The following is a 21,627-nucleotide window of genomic DNA, read 5'->3' as shown; positions in this document are numbered from 1 at the left end:
GGTGAATACATCTGCTGGAGTGCAGGACAAAAAATGGCATCAACATTTTTACTGCTTGAAACTGAGGAGGACGAGGACGACGACTTGGGTAAGACTATGCTCCTGTAATCCTATGAACACATGAAAGAAAGAAAAATATATTCAATGAGCGTTTACACTAATTCATTTAATAGAGGATGAAGGCAATAATGGAAGAATCCTGCCTATATAACCCCATCTCAATCGCACACTGTTGTAGACGGTAATTGGTTTTGATATTAATGCTTATTTGTAGAATCTCTGAGATGCCGGGCCACGTCTTATGACTGTTTTTTTACCTGCACATGGGATAACAGCGGATATGAAGTAGCACGTCTTCGTTTGGGTCGGGATTGGTAAATTACACACTGATTACGTGTACAAAATAATAATAAAATCTGCTATTGCTTGATAAAGTTACATCCCTTTTGTCCTGCAGTGAAAGTGAGCCATGTCACTGGGCAGATGGGAGCAAGGGGGAAAATGGAAGGTTCCAATTTAAGTTGTCCCACTCTCTCTCACCATACACCGAGGAGAGCAAAATGCTTGAGCTCACTGTTGAGGCCATCGCAAGCCACATCATCCTGAATAGAACCAAGAGATTTTACCTCCGAGACATTGGTGAGAAATGTTTGTGCATGAACATTACATGATCCTGATCATGTTTGCATAATTTTAATATAGCCTACTACTACTTTTTTTGGGGGTATTGTTTAGTTCAACCAGACAGTCCCAGTAATGTTACATGGCAGGCGGTCGGGCAAGAGCTGCGTGTGACCATTGAGCCTCCAACCAGCTGGTCCAGCCCTCACAGCTTCTTCAGTTTGGAGAATGAAATTGAATATGTCCTGAGGGATGATGGTCAGGTGTGTACAAACAGTCCTTCCTCAGTCTAATATGAACCAGATTTAGATTTCAGTTCTTGTAATTCTTACTCACCTTTTATGTATTGTCAGGCTAAAAAGTCATCATCTGCCCTGATTCCAAGAAAAATCAGCAAGCTCAGGGTACGCTGTAGAGATTCCTATGTGCTCTCAGCCTGGAGCCCCTGGACACCGTGGAAAAGTGTAAATGTTTGATCATCTTTAAAGCTTCCATACTCCTGTCTTTGTGTTTCTTCTTGTTTTTGTCAATGTACTGTCCAGTTTGTGAGTGTATCTCGTGTCAACAGCTCAACACATTTCACTAAAATGTTGTTTTAGTGAAATGATTGACCTATAACTTTATCAGAGGGTGCAAACCAAAGGCGTAAGTTTGGCTAAAAATGTGCCCAAACCCAGTATTTATTTATTATTTATTATTTATTTTATTTTTATTTATCTTGTTTGTAATTTTTACTACTACTAATAATAATAATACTTATTGTCAATCAATAGGTCAATGTTATATATGTGTGGTGTGTTTTGTTTGTGTGAAACAAATGTCTATTAAAAGGGCTCTCATTTCCTTCTCGCATGTATAATGTTGTGTGCTCGTAACTCAGGGAGCTTTTAAAATCTGCTTTTTGCACAGGGCTATAAACAATGTAGGCAATACATGACACAAAGTCTCCTGAATGATGGACAACTTTCCATTTAAAAACAAAGTTATTATACTGTATGACAAACATTAATTCCGGGATCTCCAGTAGCTCGGGAGCTACAGCTCTCCAGCCCTTTAGAGGCAGCTCGTAAAATACTTTCGAAATGGCCACATGCGCTTGATGACTCACATTTTACATGCTGAACAAAATCTACACACATTTGGGTGAATATAGTATAAGGTATAATATAAAGTATAAGTAAGAACGGAACTCAAGTCACCCGCTGGGTGAACTTCACCTAAGACACATTGTCCACGAGTATCTTTTAAGCATTAAGTCGCTTTCTGATGTTTTGATTTCCTTTAAGCCGGAGACCCTGCATTAATTGGTTTAAATAGATGCCTGTATTATCCCTATAAAATCACATATAAAAACATTCCAAAGCTTGTTACTGCCTATCTTATGCCTTATTTTAAATTCCATTTCTTGACATTATTTGCATTTTGTTGCAGGTGAGAAGAAGAAAAGGGAAATGCAATAAAAGGTTCTGTCGTCACAAACAAAATTCAAAAAAGCTCAAAGTGTGACTGAGTCATGTGCATAGACAAAGCTCAGACATCTGTCAACAACTGGTTTAATATATCAAAGTAGGAGGAAAAAGGGAGCTCATGCAATCTTTAGTACTTGCCTTGAAACATTGTGTATCTCTGAATAGAAGTTCTTGACCAAAAGTATCTCAGAGGTTGGAGACACCTGCTCTATTTCACCTACTGTGTGTTAAAATCACTGCCATTTAAATAAAGCATCAATAAATTATGATTGTGTAATTTTGTGTGCTGGTTTACAAAGCTTTTAAGGTGTAAACTGTATAAACATGACCTAATATTTATGTCCCCAGATTTGATGGAAACATGTTCAAAGCAAATAATGTTTTTACTGCAACAACTGTGATATTGATTTATTAACAATTACAAGGCATTTTACAAAAAAAATCTCATTCGAAAGCAGAATGAGCCTCACACTTAAAACAGAATGTTCAGAAAATATAAGTAAAAAAAATAAAAAAATTTAGAACACCAAACAGAAAAATTGAATGACTCCACATTGTAATTCTATAGTCGAAATAAATGAATAAATCACCCATGTTTGCAAACAGAAAAAATAAGAGAAAATGTTATTACCATTTTCTTGTGAATAAGCACATAGTGTAGACCAGTATTCTCAAACTTCATCTCTGTCTAAGCATCATCAGGACTTCATCAAGATCAAACCAGGACTAAATTAGGTCTAAAAAAGCTCCAAAATGTCTTAATTAGGTGTAGGCCATGTCCAAACTCAAAAAACACCCTAACAACGAACAACTTAATTGCATAACTAAACATAAATAACTTAATCACTAATCAAAATGAAAAAGAAAATTAAATTATAATTGCAGATGATCTTATACCACTTTGGCTGAAGAAGCACAAGTACCACCAGTAGCACACATACCTGGGGCAGACTGGTGAGAGATTATTAACCATAAACCAGGACAAAACATTTGCATTTGGACAATTAAAATTACATTGCCTGACCCCCCCAAAAAAGGTCACACACTCTAATGGTTCATTTTTCACCACCAAGATCTTGAATTGATGATGAGTGTGACCACATTCAGGTGGCAAAAATTTCTTCCTGGCCGAGGACGTGATAGAGATAAAGAAACAGTTCTGCAACATATTTCTCTGAACAACATTTACATTTGAGCATATATTTAGGGGAGTGATCAGGAAGAGATTCCCAGTTACAAATGGTTTCCGTTTCCATGGCAAGATGCAATCCTGAGTAGACAGAGAGGGACGAGGGATGGAGACAGAGGGAGAGAGAGACAGAGAGAGAGAGACAGAGAGAGACAGAGAGAGACAGAGAGAGAGAGACAGAGAGAGAGAGACAGAGAGAGAGAGCAAGAGAGAGAGAGAGAGAGAGAGAGAGAGAGAGAGAGAGAGAGAGAGAGAGAGAGAGAGACGAGAGAGGGAGGGAGTGGGAAAGAAAGAGAGAAACTTTTAGTACAAGAATGTTGTCATTTTCTCATTCAAATCTAATCTAAATGAAATGGTATGCAGCACCTTCTGTTGCAGCGCGGACACACTCTGGCCCACACCGTCCTGATCATAGCCTGTCTCAGAGCCGGGCTTCCCCATATGTACACAGACGGAGTGCACAGTGAATTGAAACGTGCCATATTTACAAAAATATTAGTAGCTTCATTTCTAAAGGTCACACCACCTCCGAAGTACCTAAGTATGATATTTACGATTGAAGGGCACCACAGCACTAAGAAACTTATTACCACAAAGATGATTATCCTCAATGATTCTTTGTTGCTTTCTTTCTCTGCACTAGGTGGATCCCTTTCAACCTGAAACCTCGCAACAACATAAAGTTTAACAGTCATGATGACTTTGATGAAAACTATCATCTGAAAAACTACAATGCTAAACACATACAGCTGTGTGGCTGATGCAAGAGGTAATATGTTTCTTGCAAGCACAAAACCGTACGAGTAGATCCAGCAATAGATGTTAAAGCCAATTATGACATGTCTCGTTAAAAAACGAGCGTAAAAGAATGGAAAGCATACAGCAAAATACCTATCAAACTGTGCGAACATAAATGTCAGCATATTAACACCTAAAAGTCCATTTAAGATATAAAAAGTGCCATTTCTTGGTGGATAACCCCAGTCTACGACATCAAACAGACCGAGGTAGTAGACAGACATACCTACAAGAGTATCACACAAACTGGTGTTGAGCATAAAGATAAAGCGGTTCTGAATGAGCAGTGCTCTGGTGGCCAGGATGCTAATGACTACAGTCCCTGCGATCAGAACTGTGGTGGAAGCAAACACGATCTGAAAAATGAATATGAAGTAATCTTCAGGGTGGTGAAAGTCCACAGAGAGAGGTACTCCTGTCAAAGACACTGTGGTATTCGACATTGTTTGCATGCATGCCTCCTGCAGTAGGTTTTATAGGGGAGACTGGAGATGGTTGTAACAAGAGGAGAGTTGTAACTGCACCACTGCCACCAATCAGGGACCAGAGGAGAATAACGGTTATTTCACTGTTTAGCCAACTCCTCTCTGATCTCACGTGGCAATTTGTAGGACTGAAATAAAAGGTATGAAGATGTTATTGATGAAAAATAGATTATGAGGCTTAAAAAATCATAAATTGAGCACTTTTGAGTGGTTAAGACAAAAATCACAGGACTTCATTGTAAGGGGACAGACTCTGAAGCAAAATGTGATGCATTTTTCAACTTCATACGTAGATTAAGAGTAACATTACCTTAAAATAACTCTACTCAAATAGAAGTAAAAAATAGTGACCCAAGTATAAAAAAAGAAGTACTGTGAGTAGCAGTCTGAGCATAAAATTCTGATTTATGTTTCAATACAGTAGTTCATAATTTCTGAGAAACAAAAAATGAAACAATGTGAAAGTCCTAATATTTCCCCAAAATTCCAACCATAAAATCCAACTCCACGTAGTGTAGCAGATTAGAAAATAAACTAACTACTATATATATATATATATATGCCATACTAAAGAAACTATTCCAAACTATAAACATCTCTGTCACTCTTTATGTCTGACCATATCAAACACCTAGTTTAACTCAGGTGACGATATGCCGGGATGTGTGAGCAAATAGAGACCACAAATAAAAAGTCTCATGTTTCGTGGCCTTGGTACTGCAGATCACTATCAGAGGAGGGCAAACTACGGGCTGAGGGCCTGATCCGGCCCCCCATGCAATTTTATCCAGCCCTCTACTCTAACTCCGCTTTTTTTCCTTGCTTTCCTTGATTGTGTATATCAGAGGCACCATTACTGTTAGAGAAAAGACAATGGTGTCCGAGAGGATAAATGAAGAATAGGCAGGAGTCTGGATGTCTTATGCAGGAGAGGTTTATTTACCGTTGGTGCGGGACCCTGAGAGATGATCTCAGCCTAACCATTCAAGTCTTCCTATGCTTCCACAGAAGAGGAATAAATACCCTCTGTCGAGCATCATGCTGATACGCAGGCTAAACATTCAGTGGCTGAGAGTAGGCAACTGAGCACCACAGACAAGGCTACGACAGAGATAGACAGAGGTAGATGTACAGCTTGACCCAGTATGATAAAGCGATTGAATTTTATTCTCTAACAATTTCCATCCCCTGCCAGAATGGGCTCAACATTTTTTTATTTCATTTTCATTTCACTTATTTATGTATTTTATTAAAAATTGACATGAAAATGTATCAAAACTGATAAGTCAATGCAGTTTGAATGAAAAGGAGCAGAGACAAGAGCGATCTTATGATGTATGCCCTTTGTTAATGTTACATCAGTTTTGTTATTTTGTTTTTCTTTAAATACAATATTTAAAATTACCATCAAGCGAGCACCAGATATAATTTAATCCATTTTGCAATGGGAGAAAGTTGAGAAGAATGAAGTTCAAGACTTCAGGTTATTGTTGTTGCAGCCCTCAAACTCAATTCAGGTTACTCATGTGACCCCTGAAAAAAATGTAGCGCCCACCCCGGCACTAGATAGCACATGTTTGTATGTTGGACAGAGAAAGAATATCCTTAAGATGTGCAAAAACAATGCCGGTGAGCATGTGTCTGTGTGCAGGTCCTCAGTGTTATATGCCACACTGAAGAAACATGTTGCAACCATCCCTGCCCTGCCCCACAACATGCTTTAAAATGCACCACACTTTTACTACTACTTTTCAATACAATTTCTGTAATTTTATCAACATCTAATACACTCATAAACAACCAACGTTGAGTAGAAAAATTACTTCAAGCCTCAACATCATCTTTTTTTTTTGGTAAAGAAAAAATAGCATTCTCTTGATTCCAGTCCTGAAAATCGGTAAGTGAGATCAGCGAGAAAAAAGATGAACACAGATATGATCAATTGGTCCCTAAGTTGTCCCTGATTCACGGATTGGCGCCGTTTAACTCTCCCCATTTCAACTCTCTGGTCTCATAAAGGCGAAACTTCAGCTGACTGGGCTGAAATTAATAAAATGTAATCATGTTTAATTTATTCATTTAGTCTAATTCAAAATTGCATTGTTTGTTTTTTTATACATAGAATGTCCTTCATATGTTGTTTTCAATATTGTTGTTCAATATTGTTTAATCATTAAAATTATCATTACTATCATTATCATTATCATTATCATTATTATTATTATTATTATTATTATTATTATTATTATTATTATTATTATTATTATTATTATTATCATCATGATCATTATCATCATGATCATTATCATCATAAATAAATGTATACCCTAATGTTTTTTTCCTGAACAAGTTCAAACTTAAATATCTTACAGCCTCTAGTCCATTGATCACACTTTGTTCCTTTCCTCAATTGGATCTCTTCAAATGTTTCAACGGCCAAATCTGGTGTCCTTCTTTGAGCTTTCGTTGGGCCTTGCGAGGGCTCACTCTGGATGAAAGAAGAAGAAAAAAGAATAAATGTACAGTATAAAAGTATACCAATCTCTGCATATGAACCGAGCCGACATAATGTACGCGTTGCTTTACCTGTGCCTGCAGCGCGGGCACACTCTGCCCCACACAGTCCGCACGAGAGCCTGCCTCAGAGCGGGGCTCCCCCACATGTACACTGCTGGAGTGCACAAAGCGCTGAAACGGGCCATGATGGCAAAAGGATTTGTGGCCTCGTTCTCAAAACTCACGCCTCGACCTACCCATCTAAGGATGATGTTTACAAACGAGGGACACCAAAGCACTAAAAAACTTATTACAACAAAGATAATAGTTCTCAGTGATTCCTTATTGCTTTCTCTCTCGGGCCCCGGAGGATCTCTTTCCACCTGAAACCTCGCCACAACATAAAGTTTAATAGTCATGGCCACTTTGGTGAAAATAATAACCTGCAGCGAAATTATACTGACTACATACAGCTGCAGTGCCTTTGAAGGTAAGCAAAATTGAGCTGTTGTCTGCATGAAGACATGTATCCAGCAGTAGATGTTTACAAATATAATCACCCGGCGCGTAATGAAGCGCGTGTACATGAATGGATAGCACACAGCAACATACCTGTCAAACTGCGCAAACATAAAGGTCAACATATTAACCCCCAAAAGTGATGGCAGAAAATTGTGAGTTCCATTTCTGGACGGATATCCTTCGTGGACATCAAACAGACCCAGGTAGAAGATGGACAAACCTACGAGCGTATCACACAAACTAGTGTTGAGCATAAAGATAAAGCGGTTCTGAATAAGCAACGCTCTAGTGGCCAGGATGCTAATGACTACAGTCCCTGCGACCACAACGGTGGTGGTGGCGAGCACGATCTGAAAAATGAATATTAAGTAGTGTTCAGGACGGAGAAAGTTCACAGAGAGAGGCACCCCTGTCAAAGGCACTGTGGCATTGGCGTATTGCATTGCAAATGCAGGTGCTCCTCAGTCGAGTCCTTCTTTAAACAATCTTTATTCTCAGAGGCATTAGGGGTTTTTTCAGTCAGAGGTGCGCACAAACTGTGTAACTACAAACGATGGCCCCAATAGCATAGCATCACACAATGCCTTACATAATTAATAATGGAACATTCACGTTCTATGCGTAAAATGCGCGTAGGTTGTATGTATATAGAACAATAATCTGTAGCATATTATTGCCTACTAAACCTTATTCTTCATTCCAAATAAAAGGCCAAAATATTCTTGTTTTTGATTAATGTGCCTTCTGATTACCTACAGCGTAAACTATCATGTTCTCTTTAACTGAATTGAATTCAACGCGTCGGATGATATTTGGTCGAAGCTGATCCGAGAGTGACATCGGCCTATAGGATACAGTTAAATTGCAAAGACCTATCGTTTCACCACTCATTAGGTGATTAGTGGCGAAGTGACTGTTTTAGGCCGTACATACATATACTATAGGGAAGTAGACCATAATATACGGAGCTGACCATGGTCCTGAAATCCGCCTATAAAAGATCTATGTTAGATAGGCACAATGTAACGCCATTCTTATTCCTTATTGCTTGCAATTTCCATCAATATTATATTCTGAAATTAAACATTTATCGCAAATCCTGCATTTCATTTTAAAAAATGAAACTGAATCAGACATTGGTCTTTAGCCTGGAAATGTAGTTCCAAAACAAACGGGAAAAAGGAGAGAAGTTTACATGTTATTTCATGTTATTGGGAAACTGTGGCAGAGGCCTATAATCGTTTTATTTTTATTTTGTTTCGCACATTAGCTGAAGGTAGAACGGGCAGTTGTTTTTCCGGGTTATAATTGTTTTTTCCAACATGGGGCCGAGCCATTTCAAAGTAATAAAAATGTCACTGTGTGTGCTCAGGTGGTCCGTCGAACTTGAAGCCAACTCTGAAAACACGAATAAAAAATGATCTGAGAGGGATGTTAAATATATATACATATATTTTAAACATCAAAATGTACCTTTTGCTGCGACAGGGGATGACCTTGCGCCAAACGATGTGCCAGACAGCGTTACGCAGCGCTGGGCTGCCCCAAATGTACAGTGTCGGTGTGACGAGCGCATTAAGCCGGGCCATTATGGCAAACGCGTTGGTCGCCTCATTTTCGAAGCGTAGTCCCTGACGCGTCAATTGTCTCACAATAATGTTAACAAAAGAGGGGCACCACAATAACAGGAAGCAAATTACTACAAATACTATAATGCGCAAAGACTCTCTCTTGTCTCGCTCCACGCTGGGAATTTCTCTTACCAGATGACTTCTTGCTATGATGTACAACTTTACGGTCATAAGGACTTTCACGAGCACTATGATCTGCAAGGTCATGACCCCGAAGGCGTTAATCTGTGCAGCCTTAGAAATTGGCACCATGTTTTGCACGGTCAGAATAGAGTAAGTGTAAACCCAACAGAAAATGCAGATGCCTATAACCACAGACCTGGTGATAAAGCGGTTGTAGAAAAAGGGGTGGCACACAGCGAAATACCGATCAAACTGAGCAAAAAGAAAAGTGAGGACATTAACGCCTAAAAACGAGGGCAAGATGTAATAGGTGCCATTTCTGGACGGGTAGCCTTCCTTCACATCGAACAGACCTAGATAGTACACTGAGAAACCCGTCAGAGTGTCGCTGATGCTCGTGTTCAGCATGAACACGAAGCGGTTCTGGACCCGCAGAGATCGAGTGCACGAAATTCCAATCACCACCGAGCCAGCCACAAGCACAGCACTTGTGGCAAACACAATGTGAAATATAAAAATGAAAAAGTCCCCGGGTGTGTCGAAGTCAACCGACAAAGGGACTGTGGAGTTGGGGAGCATCCTGGTGCTCCACCAAGGCGGTCCACCCACAATAGTATGGCCTATTTATTGCGGCTACAACCTCTCTAGAGAATCACGTGCTGTTTAAAAGTTCTATTGCAACACTCTGAAGGCCTATAGAGTGAGGCCTATTTAATAATGAGGGGGAGATGACAGAATTGTTTACACACAATCACACCAAATTGTTTAATCGAAATGTGTCGATTTAGGTTATACTGCTTGTGAAAACGCAGTACAAGAAGGCTGTCTCGCGCCCCCATCTGTGATTATGACATTATCACATTATAGACTCTGGAATAGTATCTTATGCAGGTGAAACTCGAAAATTACAATATCGTTGAAAAGTGCATTCATTTCTGTTATTCAACTTAAACTGTGAAACTAATATATGATAAACTCGCTATGCAAAGTGAAATATGTATATCCTTTATTTGATATAATTTTTGATTAATATGGCTCAGCTTGTCATAAAAAAAATTGAAATTGATCTCATAAAATTAGAATATTTTGAAAATGGATGTAAGCCATAATCATCGAAACAAATAAAGGCTTGACATATGTCACGTTGCATGTAATGAGTCTATATCATATATTAGTTTTTAGTAATTACAGAAATATATGAACTTTTGAACGATATCCTCGTTTTCCTAGTTCACCACATAGGCCTATTTTCAGATAGCCTAAAGGCCATCATAGACACGGGTCAAAGACAAATGGGGGCTTAAGAAACTAAACAACAGCAAAACGTCAGCCAGACAAGTTAAATTGTCTTGAAATAAGTAAATTTGTCCTTGATTTGAGAAACTATTTCAAGCAATTTGACCATGAGGCAAACATTTTTGACACTTAAATTAAGAGAAAAAATAATCTAATCACACCCAAAATTAGATTAAAAAAATATCTATTAAAAAATTAAAATAAAATAAAAAACTTGCCTCATGGACAGATTTCCTGAAATTTGTCAAATTTACTTAGTTCAAGACAATTTCACTTATTACAAGATCACTATTTGATCAGGGCCCTAAACCAAATTCTATTGACTCACCAGGATTCATGTCAATAGCAAAATTATAATGTATGCGCAATTTAGAAAAACGTAAACATGAAAACAGTTTAGATGGAGAATGCCGTATTTGTGAGATATCTGTCCTGAGTCCTTTTCACTTCAGGCCTGTGATTTTAATCTTTACTTATATAATTTCATGCAGCACCTAACCATCAAGAACATGATGTTTATTGCATGTCACATTGCTCTTCTTGCCCCTCCTTTATCAGCTAAGTACAGCCTATAAAATGAGCGCTGAACCTCCGTGTGCCCTGGAATAGGCTATATGCTGCGCACCTCACAATATGGATGCGTAATGTAACCCTCTTATCTGCTCCAATGAGTAACAGGAGCCAGGCATTGTCTCTTCTGTTGCCTCCAACGAATTTCGGCAACGTGTTGATGCTTCTCTTCAGCCTCACACTGGCTACAGTCATCGTTTTTTTCAATGCGTCCGTGGGCCTTGCTATCCTGTTGAACAAAGCTTTGCGCAATGAAAACCGCTTTTTGTACATGCTGAGTACATGTTTTAGTGACATTTGCACAGGGGTGTCTTACTATTATGTCGGTGTGTTTGATGTTAGAGACAGCAGCAAAACCCCTGCGACCTATTACATCGCGCCTACGTTTTTAGGTCTGTCATTTATGGCCATAATGGCAGCGCAGGCGGACAGATTCCATGCAGTCATATCTCCTTTAAAATACTTCCAACGCATGACGCGTACAAGGACAGTGATTATCATTGTAGCCTATTGGGTTTATCCTTTCTTTATTGTTGCTGTGCACAACTTGGTGACTCAGGGCGCAATCAGGAATCTCACTGCCATTGGCACTTTTGTTGCAAATATACTTATGGTGATCATCATGATCGGTCTGAACATTCGTCTTTTTTGTATAGCAAGGTTTCAGCTAGACAGAGAGCCGCCCTCAGAGGACCGTGATAATAAGCGCGCATCTGTTAACCTCATCTTGGTTGTTGTTGCATTCTTCCTAGCGACATGGACACCAATGTTCATTCATGTGATTTTCTGTAACTTTTCAGGTTTCCGATGTTATATGTTTAAGAATGAGGGCACTGACCCCCTGCGCATTCTTCCCAGACTCAACTCAGCTCTCACCCCTATGCTGTACATGCGAGGCTGTACTACCATCAGGACCACTGTGCTCTCCAAAGTCTGGAGGCTTTGCAAAAATAAATAAAATATCTGCTCTGTTTATACATCTGCATCCCCATAGGGACAGTGGGGTAAGAGAAGAGATGAATACAAAAGTTTACATATATTTTGGGATTGTTTTAAAGATGTTGTGTTTTACTTACCCCAGAGCAGTTGAGCAAGTTCTTGGGGGGAGTTGAACCATCAGATTTAAAGGTGAATTAAAGGTGAAATTATCACTAAAAAATAATATTTTTTATTATTTTTTATAATTTCATAATAGCCTATAGCCTTTATTTTTTATAAGCACCATCTGCAGATTTTATTTCCAAAACAACACGTCTAAATTTAATTTCAATTACTTGTCTCTTTACCAACACAAAAACTAGGCTACAGAATAGTAAATTTAATTATTTTCTGTAGTTTGTTATTCATCGCTTCTCATGGACCAGTTCTTAAAGACCTACACGTATTTATTATTGTATAGGCTAACGATCGTTTTTGTGGTCAGGCCAAAATTTCACTTTGAGACATGAAAAACGCCTTTTTTCATTCAAAGTGGGATCATTGTACGGTCATTTCCCCCCTTTTTTTTCCAATTCTATAAACTCCTACGTAAAAATCTAAATGTTTTATTTATTTACTTAGGATTATCTATCGACTTACTCCACTCTCTCCTCCTAAGTTTACTCTGCCGTCAGGTTAAAACATTTTGTTATTGTTGAATCAGTGACTTTTAACTGAAGGGTCGGGACCCATAATTTAAAGAATTGCTTTGTTAGCTTTGAATATCAGTCAAATGTTTAATCAGCAGAGCCCAGTGAAACATGTGCAGCCTATGTTAGTAATGGTAAATGGAAATTAATAGCTAGTTCCATTTGGATTGCATCTTGTCATACAGTCGTAAGTTAACAGTTCATGTGCGGTACAACGTGGGTGTAGTTCCAGTAATGACCATGGAGTGTCAGTAGACAGCCACAAATGGAACTAGAACAGGAGATTGTGCATGAGAGAGGTTTTGGGGGTCAGACTGGTCCTATTCATGTTGCCTGGCTCTTCCATGTCCAGTCCACGCAGGGAATGAGTCTGGTCACGGGACAATTGGAGCGGTTTGAACGGGCGGGACTAACGCGCTCAGATTGTCAGTGAAATAAACCAATTAGCGATTAGCGGACGTGACGACAGCTGTCGTCCAATTAAAATAATATGAAGTGAATATAAACTTACGCGGAGAACGCGAGGCAAAATCCTCGACTACTTCATCCATGATTAGTTTTGGCTAATTTGAACTTTTTTATTATTATTTTTTTTTTACATTAAATCATATATACATATATAGGCCTATTGCTGGGTTGCAGGTGACATCACAGCATTCCAAAGGCCTATACTGTTATATGGAGGAAAAATTATTTTGTTTTTGAGGAAATGTTTGGTCTTGTACAGAGAGATTATGGACCCAGTGACTGATATTAATGATCATTTTTCTAATTCATACATTTTCTTTATAGCTACGACTTGTGAAAGTGTAATGCTGTTAATAGGAAAAACTGGCCCTTGCCCCCCGCTGGGTCCGGTGACATCATCATATTCTAGAACCTGCAACCCAGCAATACATTATTTACGATGTGTATTCTTAAACATTCATGTTCGATTCGTTTTTTCTTACTTTACTTATATAGGTAGAATTTTACTGATTCCATTTTTGCAAGCCATACTGTGACTCTATGACAGAGACATGAGAACAAAAACAACACTAAAATAATAATACAAAGCAAAACAAAAAGAAACAAAGGAACACCAATTGAACAGAAATGAAAATGTCAGCGTTAATTAATTTATCAAATCTTCATATATGTTGATTAGGTTTATTGATGTTTTGTTTGTTATACTTTTGGTAACGTCCATGTGATTTTTAATCTCGATCAGGAGTAGGCCTACTTTGAATATGGGTTTGGATGTGGCTAATTAGTGGTGCAGCGGGTGACGTAACCTTGTCATTTCTCTGTGACGGTCGTGATTGGTTCGGCTAGGCCTTAGCCGCCAATCAGCAACTTGTTTACCTTGTGTGCCAGATGCCAGATCCACCTTCTTTCGCGCAGAAAGAAGGTGGGTTTTTATCAGGATAATATGTTCATTACAGAGTCCACTCTAAGACGCTGCTTGAACCTCACTTTCTTCGACTGCTCTAACTCTCCTGTAGTGTTTACATGTTAGGTGTGTTTGAGATGAAGCGCGCCTCGCCGGGATTCCAGGCCAGACCATGCGGTGGTGGCCAGGGCGGAGAAAGGTGCCTAGAATCAAGGCAGACACATCGGGCCTTTCCGAAACCATTCCCTCCTCCCTTCCACTCAGGGCACCTCCAGAGGTTCACTCAACAGAGAAATTCGAGCTGTGACTTTCAGACGCACTTTCCCTCTCCCCCACGAACTGCACAGCCCATAATGTGGCAAAAATAACAAATTTGACTGGTCATACTTTTAATTAATAAAAGGTTCTCTTATGAGTTTACAAAGTAATTCAGATTCAAATATGTCGTATTTACATTATATAATTTAGCTTCTTCAAACTCACAAGTGAGAACTTTTCGTCTCCCAAAAAATCATATTAAGTCTCACTGTCGTTTTCTTTTTCATTAATAAATGTCTATATGACGATAAAGTTGTTCAAATTAACACTTATTCTCCTAAATAAACGCGGAACTGAAGTTGTTTGGTGTGTTGCTCGTGGGACTGCTCTCCGGTGTAACACACACCTGTTTAGTGTGGTGTCGATGCAGACTCGCTAAGAAGGAACTTTTCTCCCATTCCCCATCACTGAGGGGTCCATTTCGGACAGAACTTCACTCCGCGGGTACGCGCAAACTGAGTGTTAGGGGGTAGGGTGAGGGAGGAGGGAGCGGTTTCGGAAAGGCCCATCATGGGCCCATCACGGTCCCGAGACCAGAGAGGAGCCTCAGATCACGCAAATTCTCGCGTTTGTTAAAAAAGAGTTTGTGAATAAAACTATTTTAAAAGTTTGTGAACGCATTTCTGCTTCTTCCAGACAGACCTCACCACCAGAGAATAGTAGCCTATAGTTTACAGTTTAGGCTTAGAATTATACATTTATGCTTATTTTAAGGTTTTTGAACATTTTCCCATCATCCCTTTGGCCTTTGTAGTTCAGGCGGCCGAGCGAGGCGGTGAAAAGCTCAGGCGCCTTGCTCTCACGGAGACATCAGGCATCAGGGTTGTCGTATATACAGTATATACATATATATTTATATACACTGCTCACAGAAACTTAGGGCACACTCAAAAAACACAATGTAACTCCAAGTCAGTCAAATTTCTGGGATATCAGACTGTCCAGTTAGGAAGACACGCTTATTGTGAATCAATTTCACTTGGTGTTGTGGAAATTAAACAGACAACAGGTGGAAATGAGAGGCAATTAGCAAGATCACTCCAAAAAAGGAATGGTTTTGCAGGTGGTGACCACAGACCATTTCCCTGTCTTCATCCTTTGTACCGTATTTTTGGAACACTTTTGCATTTGTCCAGTGTTCTCACCACTAGAGGTATCATGAGGAGGCATCTACAACCCACAGAAGTTGCTCAGGGAGTGATGCTCATCCAAAATGGCAGGTCCATTCGTGCTGTGGCAAGAAGGTTTGCTGTGTCTCCCAGCGCAGTGTCCAGAGCATGGAGGAGATACCAGGAGACAGGCCAGTACACCAGTTTCTCTTCACCATCTACACGTCGGACTTTACATGCAACACAGACAGCTGTCATCTGCAGAAGTTCTCTGATGACTCCACTATTGTGGGCTGTGTGTCTGAGGGGAACGACCTGGAGTACCGGTCAGTTATCATGGACTTTGTGGACAGGTGTGAGCGCAACCACCTGTGCTTGAACATCGGTAAGACGAAGGACTTACAACTTCAGCAGGAAGACACTACTGCAAACACCACTGAACATTCAGGGTGAGGACATTGAGGAGGTGGACAGCTTCGAGTACCTGGGTGTTCACCCCAACAATAAACTGGACTGGTCCCACAACACCAACAACACCCTGTGCAAGAAGGGCCAAAGCATGCTCCGAAATGCATGCTTCGGACCATGCACTATAGGTAGCAGATATCAGCTGATATCTGAGCTGAAGGTAAAGTGAATTTCTCCATTATGAAGTCAATAAAGACATATCTTATCTTATCTTCAACCTTACTTTTTGTAGCAATTATTGCTCAGCCACTAACTAATCTGTTTAATTTGTCTTTGTGCACGAAAAATATTCTGCAAATGTTGAAAATCGGCTTACGTTGTACCGTTGTTAAAGGAGGTGATCCCTCTAAATAAAATAACTATTGACCGATCTCAAAGTTATCTCTCCTGGCCAAAGTTGTAGAAGTACCCAACTAAAAGAGTTCCTGACTGCATCAAAAGCATTTGCAATCCTGATTTCGAAAGCAGCATAGCATCTACATGGCCGGATTGAATCATCTCGTGGGCCGCATCTGGCCCGCGGGCCTTGTGTTTGACACATGTGCCCTAGAGGTTAGAAGAAATAAATAGAAGATGGGGAACACTGGGAGGCTTGGAGGTTCCCCCAGGAATTTTTTTAACCAAACATATGTTATTTCCTGTAATCCAGTGCATTTTAGATAAATAATAGTACAAGTAAGGACAATATTTATTATAACAACTTATTGCTTACTAGATTGCATTAATTGTCCTTAAAATAGAATTTATGACAGTAGCTGATTGTTTTTGCTTATAGTTGGATGAAATTCTCCCTCTTCAATTGTGACCAATGAAACATAAATAAAATCAACTTTATTCATAAATTGTCACTTTATGGTATGAAACTAATTAATACTGACCATAATAATAATAATCAAGAAAAAACAACAACATTAAAACCTGTCATAGTCATTATAGAGTGCTAGTCTGTAAGTTTGCAAAGTGAGGAGAGATAGAGTGAAATTTGAAAGTAAACAATCAAATTCCTCCCCCCTTTAACCAGAAAAACCTTTTTAAAGCCCTATTTGCACAGGAATTACCTGGGGACGTCGGTAAAACTGAAATAACCTCAGGATGTCGTTTTTATGGGCATTCGCACAGGATGAGCAATGTCAGTAATTAACCTTTTTTACTGACTTTTTTTTCGGAGATGACGGATAGAAAAATGAACACTGAATGTAGGAGCCATTTATGATTTGTCACTGTTATTTTACCCCCTGCCTCTATAGGGCACTGTGTCTCTTTTTCCTTCCTGGGCCTATATAAGGCGTGGTCTTATGTAAACAGGTGCTGTTAATTGGGGACAATTCTTCTTAAACGTGTCACATATGGATGTGGATATTGGGTTTTTGAGCCGAATAAATACGTTTATAGAAGTGGAACATGTGTCTGGGAACCTTTCATTTTAGCAGCCACAGTGTCTGTATGCGTGGTGTATACTGCCATTACACTGAATGATGACAAGCCTTCATGATGTGAGTGCTAACTCTCAGGTTTGTTTGAGTGAGCTTTGCTTTAGGGAAAAAGGCTATTTCTCACTGCATGGCAACGCTTTGCTCTGTCATAAAACGTAAGTTTCCTTTCTCCTTTAATCAGTTTTTTCTCTGAAACAGCCTCCTCCATCCAGGGGTGGGGAACCGTTTTCACATCAAGAGCCAAATACATTTTTATAAAGTACTCCAGGGGCCTTATAATTTAGCTATGGAGGATCATCATCGACATCTATGCATGTCAGATTCACCTAATGCGATGGCTGTAATTGTTTATCTTTGTTGAGGCGTCTGATGTCAGCTGGCAGTGATGATGATGCTACTCGAAGCTGGTTTTCCAAGTTTGGGTCAGTCTTGTAAAAGCTGTTTTTGTGGGCACTGCCAGCCCCTCGCCACATACTAGGCACACTGGCTTGCCTTTCACTTTAACAAAGAAGAAACTATTTGTCCATTTTTCCTGGAATACGCGGTAGTGAAGATCACCTTCCTTTTCTTAGCGGTCGTCATGATGCAGCACTTGTCAATCAGGTCAGTCACTGCCGGGATTTCAGCAATTTCACTTTAAAAAACACATTTTGCGTTTTGTCCAGTGAAATCATTCGGTGGCTGGTCACCCAGCCCTGATTATTATTGTTCAAACAAGAACAAAATAATTTGTGATTTGCAAAAGCAAACCAAACCATTGGCAGGTTGATTTAAAATGTCAGTTCTGATTGGAGAAATGTGCCAAAAGCAACTCTGAAAAAACTGTAATGAAGATTCACTGGATTATTCTATCCATTCTGTGAAATATTCCAGTGTAAAACAGTTTTTCATTAAGGAACATTTTGTCAGTTTGCATCTGGAAGTTTCAGTGGATCTTCTCCACTTTTGGAGATGATTCCCACTTTGACCTTGAGGTTTCCAACCCATACTGTGCACTGGTATTTTATACATATAAAATGTTATACATTGTTTGTTCACACCATACTCGGTGATGCAAGCTACTATTGTAACTATACAAGCCCCCATGTAGGTCTTGTCTTCCCATGATGAAACCTCCAGCAGTTGTTCTTATATTATATTATACTGAGACTAGCTTGTCCTTTGTTGGGGCCTTTCCCCTTTCCCTACTCACAGATCTCAGATATTTCATCCTGGGTAGCAGCTTCCACGCTCACTAGCCCTTGGCCACCTTTCAGACAGCTAGCGTACATTGTCAGAGTGCACGCATGGTTAGGAGCTTTTAGTCTATAACTTTGCAAAATGAGGAGAGAGGGAGACAAATTTCAAAAGTAAAGAGTCAAGTTCCCCCCTCCTGATTGCACCTGACAGGCTGTTTCACAGGAAAGCTCATTTCATTGGTCAAATTTATGGCACCGGGGATTCTGATTCATCTCTGAGATCAGCAAAGGAGGGACTTTGAAAAATACAATTATTTAATGTAACTTACGTTACCTCAAATTTCAGGCCCAGGCATTAAATGATACGCAATCTATCAAATCTGTAAAACATTTCAATTTATAGACTAACATCTGTAGTTTGTATGCTTTATCTTGACACTCAGGACATAGGATACATTTAGGTTGGAGAAAATATCATCAGTTCAATGGGAATTAATCTGCATCACTCAGAAACTGCTTTCTAACATATCTTTCACAGCCACATCCTCTGGTACTAGGAAGGTCCCTGACATTACCCTACCTGGGATTCAGCTGATAGTACCTTGTACAATTTTCTCCTATCTCCTTTTTTTTCCTTCAGATGATGTTTGTCACAGATATGCCTATCTTGGGAATTTCTTTTCTCATTCGTGTACAACCTATAAATGAGGGCAGGTCACACACAAGCAGAGGTGTAGTCTTGCCTCTGCACCACCTTGAAGCTGTTGTTCTGCTGATGTGCACATTATGTCAACACTAAGTGGCCTCTGTCTCCAATGACTAACAGAAGCCTGGGATTGTCTCTCGTGTTACCTCCCACTAGTTTTGTCAATGTCTTAATGATTCTCTTTAGCATCACACTGCCTGCAGTCATCATTTTCTTCAACTTTTCTGTGGGCCTTGCTATCCTGCTGAACAAAGCTTTGCGCAATGAAAACCGCTTTTTGTACATGCTGAGCACTTGCTTGAGTGATTTTTGCACAGGGGTGTCTTACTATTATGTTGGTGTGTTTGATGTTAGAGATAACCTTCCCTCAACAAATGGCACCATGTATATTGTGCCTACTTTTTTAGGCCTGTCTTATATGGCAATTTTGGCAGCACAGGCTGACAGGTACCATGCTGTTGTGTCTCCTTTTAAATATTACCAGCGTATGACCTGTAACAGGACAGTGCTCATCATAGTTGCCTACTGGGTGTATGCATTCTTCATTGTTGGTGTGCATAACCTGGTCACATTGGGGATTGGCCAGCGTTTCACTAGCTTTGGCTCTCTTGTGGCAAATGTGCTTACAGTAATTATTATGATAGGGTTAAACATTCGACTGTATATCATAGCAAGATTCCAGCTGGACCGGGAGCCACCCTCTGAGGAGAGGGATAATAAGCGCTCATCGGTCTATCTCATATTAGTGGTTGTGGTATTTTTCTTAATCACATGGGTCCCCATCTTCACACATATCATTGCCTGTTATTTCATAGGTTTTACATGTTACATGTTCAAGAATGAAGGCACAGACCCCCTACGAGTTCTGCCTAGAATCAACTCAGCTCTTACTCCTTTGTTGTACATACGAGGCTGCGCTGCCATCAGGACCACCGTGGTATCTAAAGTCTGGAGGCATTGCTACAGAAAAAGGTAAGAAAATTGATTTAGATAAACTTTGATGCAGTTTGGAAGATATAGATTTTCCCAGAATACAATACCTGAACAGTATCAAATTAATTGGTGGTCCAGTTGAATTTGTTAAAGAGGATCTCCATTTAGGACTATGGATAACAAAATCTAAATCTAAAATTTGATCAAAAAGCAGACTATGTTTGCAGAAAGGTGGCAAAACATTTTCTCCTTACAAGTCATTACTTGTTGGATCTGCCTCTGCCTCTGACTATCACACAAAGCAATCATTTGGAATAACTGCATGGATAACTCTTTATTCCACCTTTTATGTAGCTTACAAAACGTGACCACCAGCCCAATACAAAACCGTACACCATTCCTGTTTTTGAAAAAGCTCCTAAATAATGCCTCAGAGCTGTAGGACGAGTCAGTGGAACACTAATTCAAAGATTTTTGACTTAAAGATTTAAAATGTATAATGTTTCAGCTGTCAATGCCTTGTGTTGCTAACTCATTGAAAGCTTTTCTGTGTTTTGTTTCTTTCAGCCAAGGACGGCTTAATCCGCCCTCATCGTTGATTAGGTCACGCAGACTGAGATCATAGAATTTAATTTCTTGTGCTTTGGGGAGAGATCATTTGAAACTATGTGTGATAAATGAATTGCTGATGGCATAATAAACATGAAAATATGTACTCGTGTACTGTATTCATTATTTGTGTGAGTTATACAGCTGAGATATGTGTTTGATACAGATTGGCAACATTTCATTAATAGGCAGATCTACCAGATCTTGAAATTGCATGTTTCCCCTAATTGAGCAGATCATAAAGTGCTGCTAATGAATGTCAGCCAATAGGCCAGGTCTCAATATTGAGCTTATTATATATTAGGACTGTGAAATAAATTGTTTAATATACATCTATGCTATTGCTTATGCTACAGCTTTTGCACCAAAATAATTCGATCGAAGATCTGTCTGCTGAGACAGGATGTAGTTTCGGGGGAAACCACAAAGTGTCAGGAGAGACTCAGCTTTGGCACTGTGCCACAAAACCATGAGCGCAACTCACTGTGAAGAAAGCCGATCTCACAGAAACAAACATCAGTCACAGAATAGGAGTAGTATAGTAGACCAGGCACATGCAGAAATGTGAACTATTTGGAGTTCTCTCCAAAGGTTAATAGATGCAGACATGTTTCAAATGATCTAAAGAAGACCATCAACACATTAGATCAACACAGCAAAGGGGCGAAACTGT

At 39.5% G+C, this 21,627-nt stretch overlaps 7 protein-coding genes across 7 annotated transcripts in view; 4 read left to right on the top strand and 3 right to left on the bottom strand.

Moving 5' to 3' along the window:
* ykt6 (YKT6 v-SNARE homolog) overlaps positions 1 to 21,627 on the top strand; it is a 77,441-nt gene that overhangs the window by 53,920 nt on the left and 1,894 nt on the right. The gene's annotated exons all lie outside the window — the stretch shown is intronic.
* Positions 34 to 1,097, top strand: il12b2 (interleukin 12B 2; the record flags this gene model as incomplete). Its single annotated transcript, XM_079573464.1, has 5 exons — positions 34 to 88; positions 275 to 374; positions 458 to 639; positions 736 to 884; positions 975 to 1,097. The coding sequence occupies 5 exons, from the start codon at positions 34 to 36 to the stop codon at positions 1,095 to 1,097; spliced, it is 609 nt and encodes a 202-aa protein (XP_079429590.1).
* Positions 3,618 to 4,520, bottom strand: LOC306975679 (uncharacterized protein; the record flags this gene model as incomplete). The annotated part of the gene is made up of 1 exon (XM_079573322.1): positions 3,618 to 4,520. The coding sequence occupies one exon, from the start codon at positions 4,518 to 4,520 to the stop codon at positions 3,618 to 3,620; it is 903 nt and encodes a 300-aa protein (XP_079429448.1).
* Positions 7,145 to 8,023, bottom strand: LOC306975600 (uncharacterized protein; the record flags this gene model as incomplete). The annotated part of the gene is made up of 1 exon (XM_079573195.1): positions 7,145 to 8,023. One exon carries the CDS (start codon positions 8,021 to 8,023, stop codon positions 7,145 to 7,147), a length of 879 nt encoding a protein of 292 aa, XP_079429321.1.
* On the bottom strand, positions 8,936 to 9,913 carry LOC306975515 (uncharacterized protein; the record flags this gene model as incomplete). Its single annotated transcript, XM_079573078.1, has 2 exons — positions 8,936 to 8,978; positions 9,054 to 9,913. 2 exons carry the CDS (start codon positions 9,911 to 9,913, stop codon positions 8,936 to 8,938), a joined length of 903 nt encoding a protein of 300 aa, XP_079429204.1.
* On the top strand, positions 11,298 to 12,158 carry LOC306975424 (uncharacterized protein; the record flags this gene model as incomplete). Its single annotated transcript, XM_079572957.1, has 1 exon — positions 11,298 to 12,158. One exon carries the CDS (start codon positions 11,298 to 11,300, stop codon positions 12,156 to 12,158), a length of 861 nt encoding a protein of 286 aa, XP_079429083.1.
* LOC306975328 (uncharacterized protein) lies at positions 19,522 to 21,443 on the top strand (the record flags this gene model as incomplete). Its single annotated transcript, XM_079572848.1, has 2 exons — positions 19,522 to 20,384; positions 21,311 to 21,443. 2 exons carry the CDS (start codon positions 19,522 to 19,524, stop codon positions 21,441 to 21,443), a joined length of 996 nt encoding a protein of 331 aa, XP_079428974.1.

Source organism: Gobius niger (genome assembly GCF_951799975.1).
Source record: "Gobius niger genome assembly, chromosome: 1".
Taxonomy (NCBI): Eukaryota; Metazoa; Chordata; class Actinopteri; order Gobiiformes; family Gobiidae; genus Gobius; species Gobius niger.
Note: the sequence above shows the minus strand (reverse complement) of the source record. Positions and strands in the feature narration are given on the sequence as shown.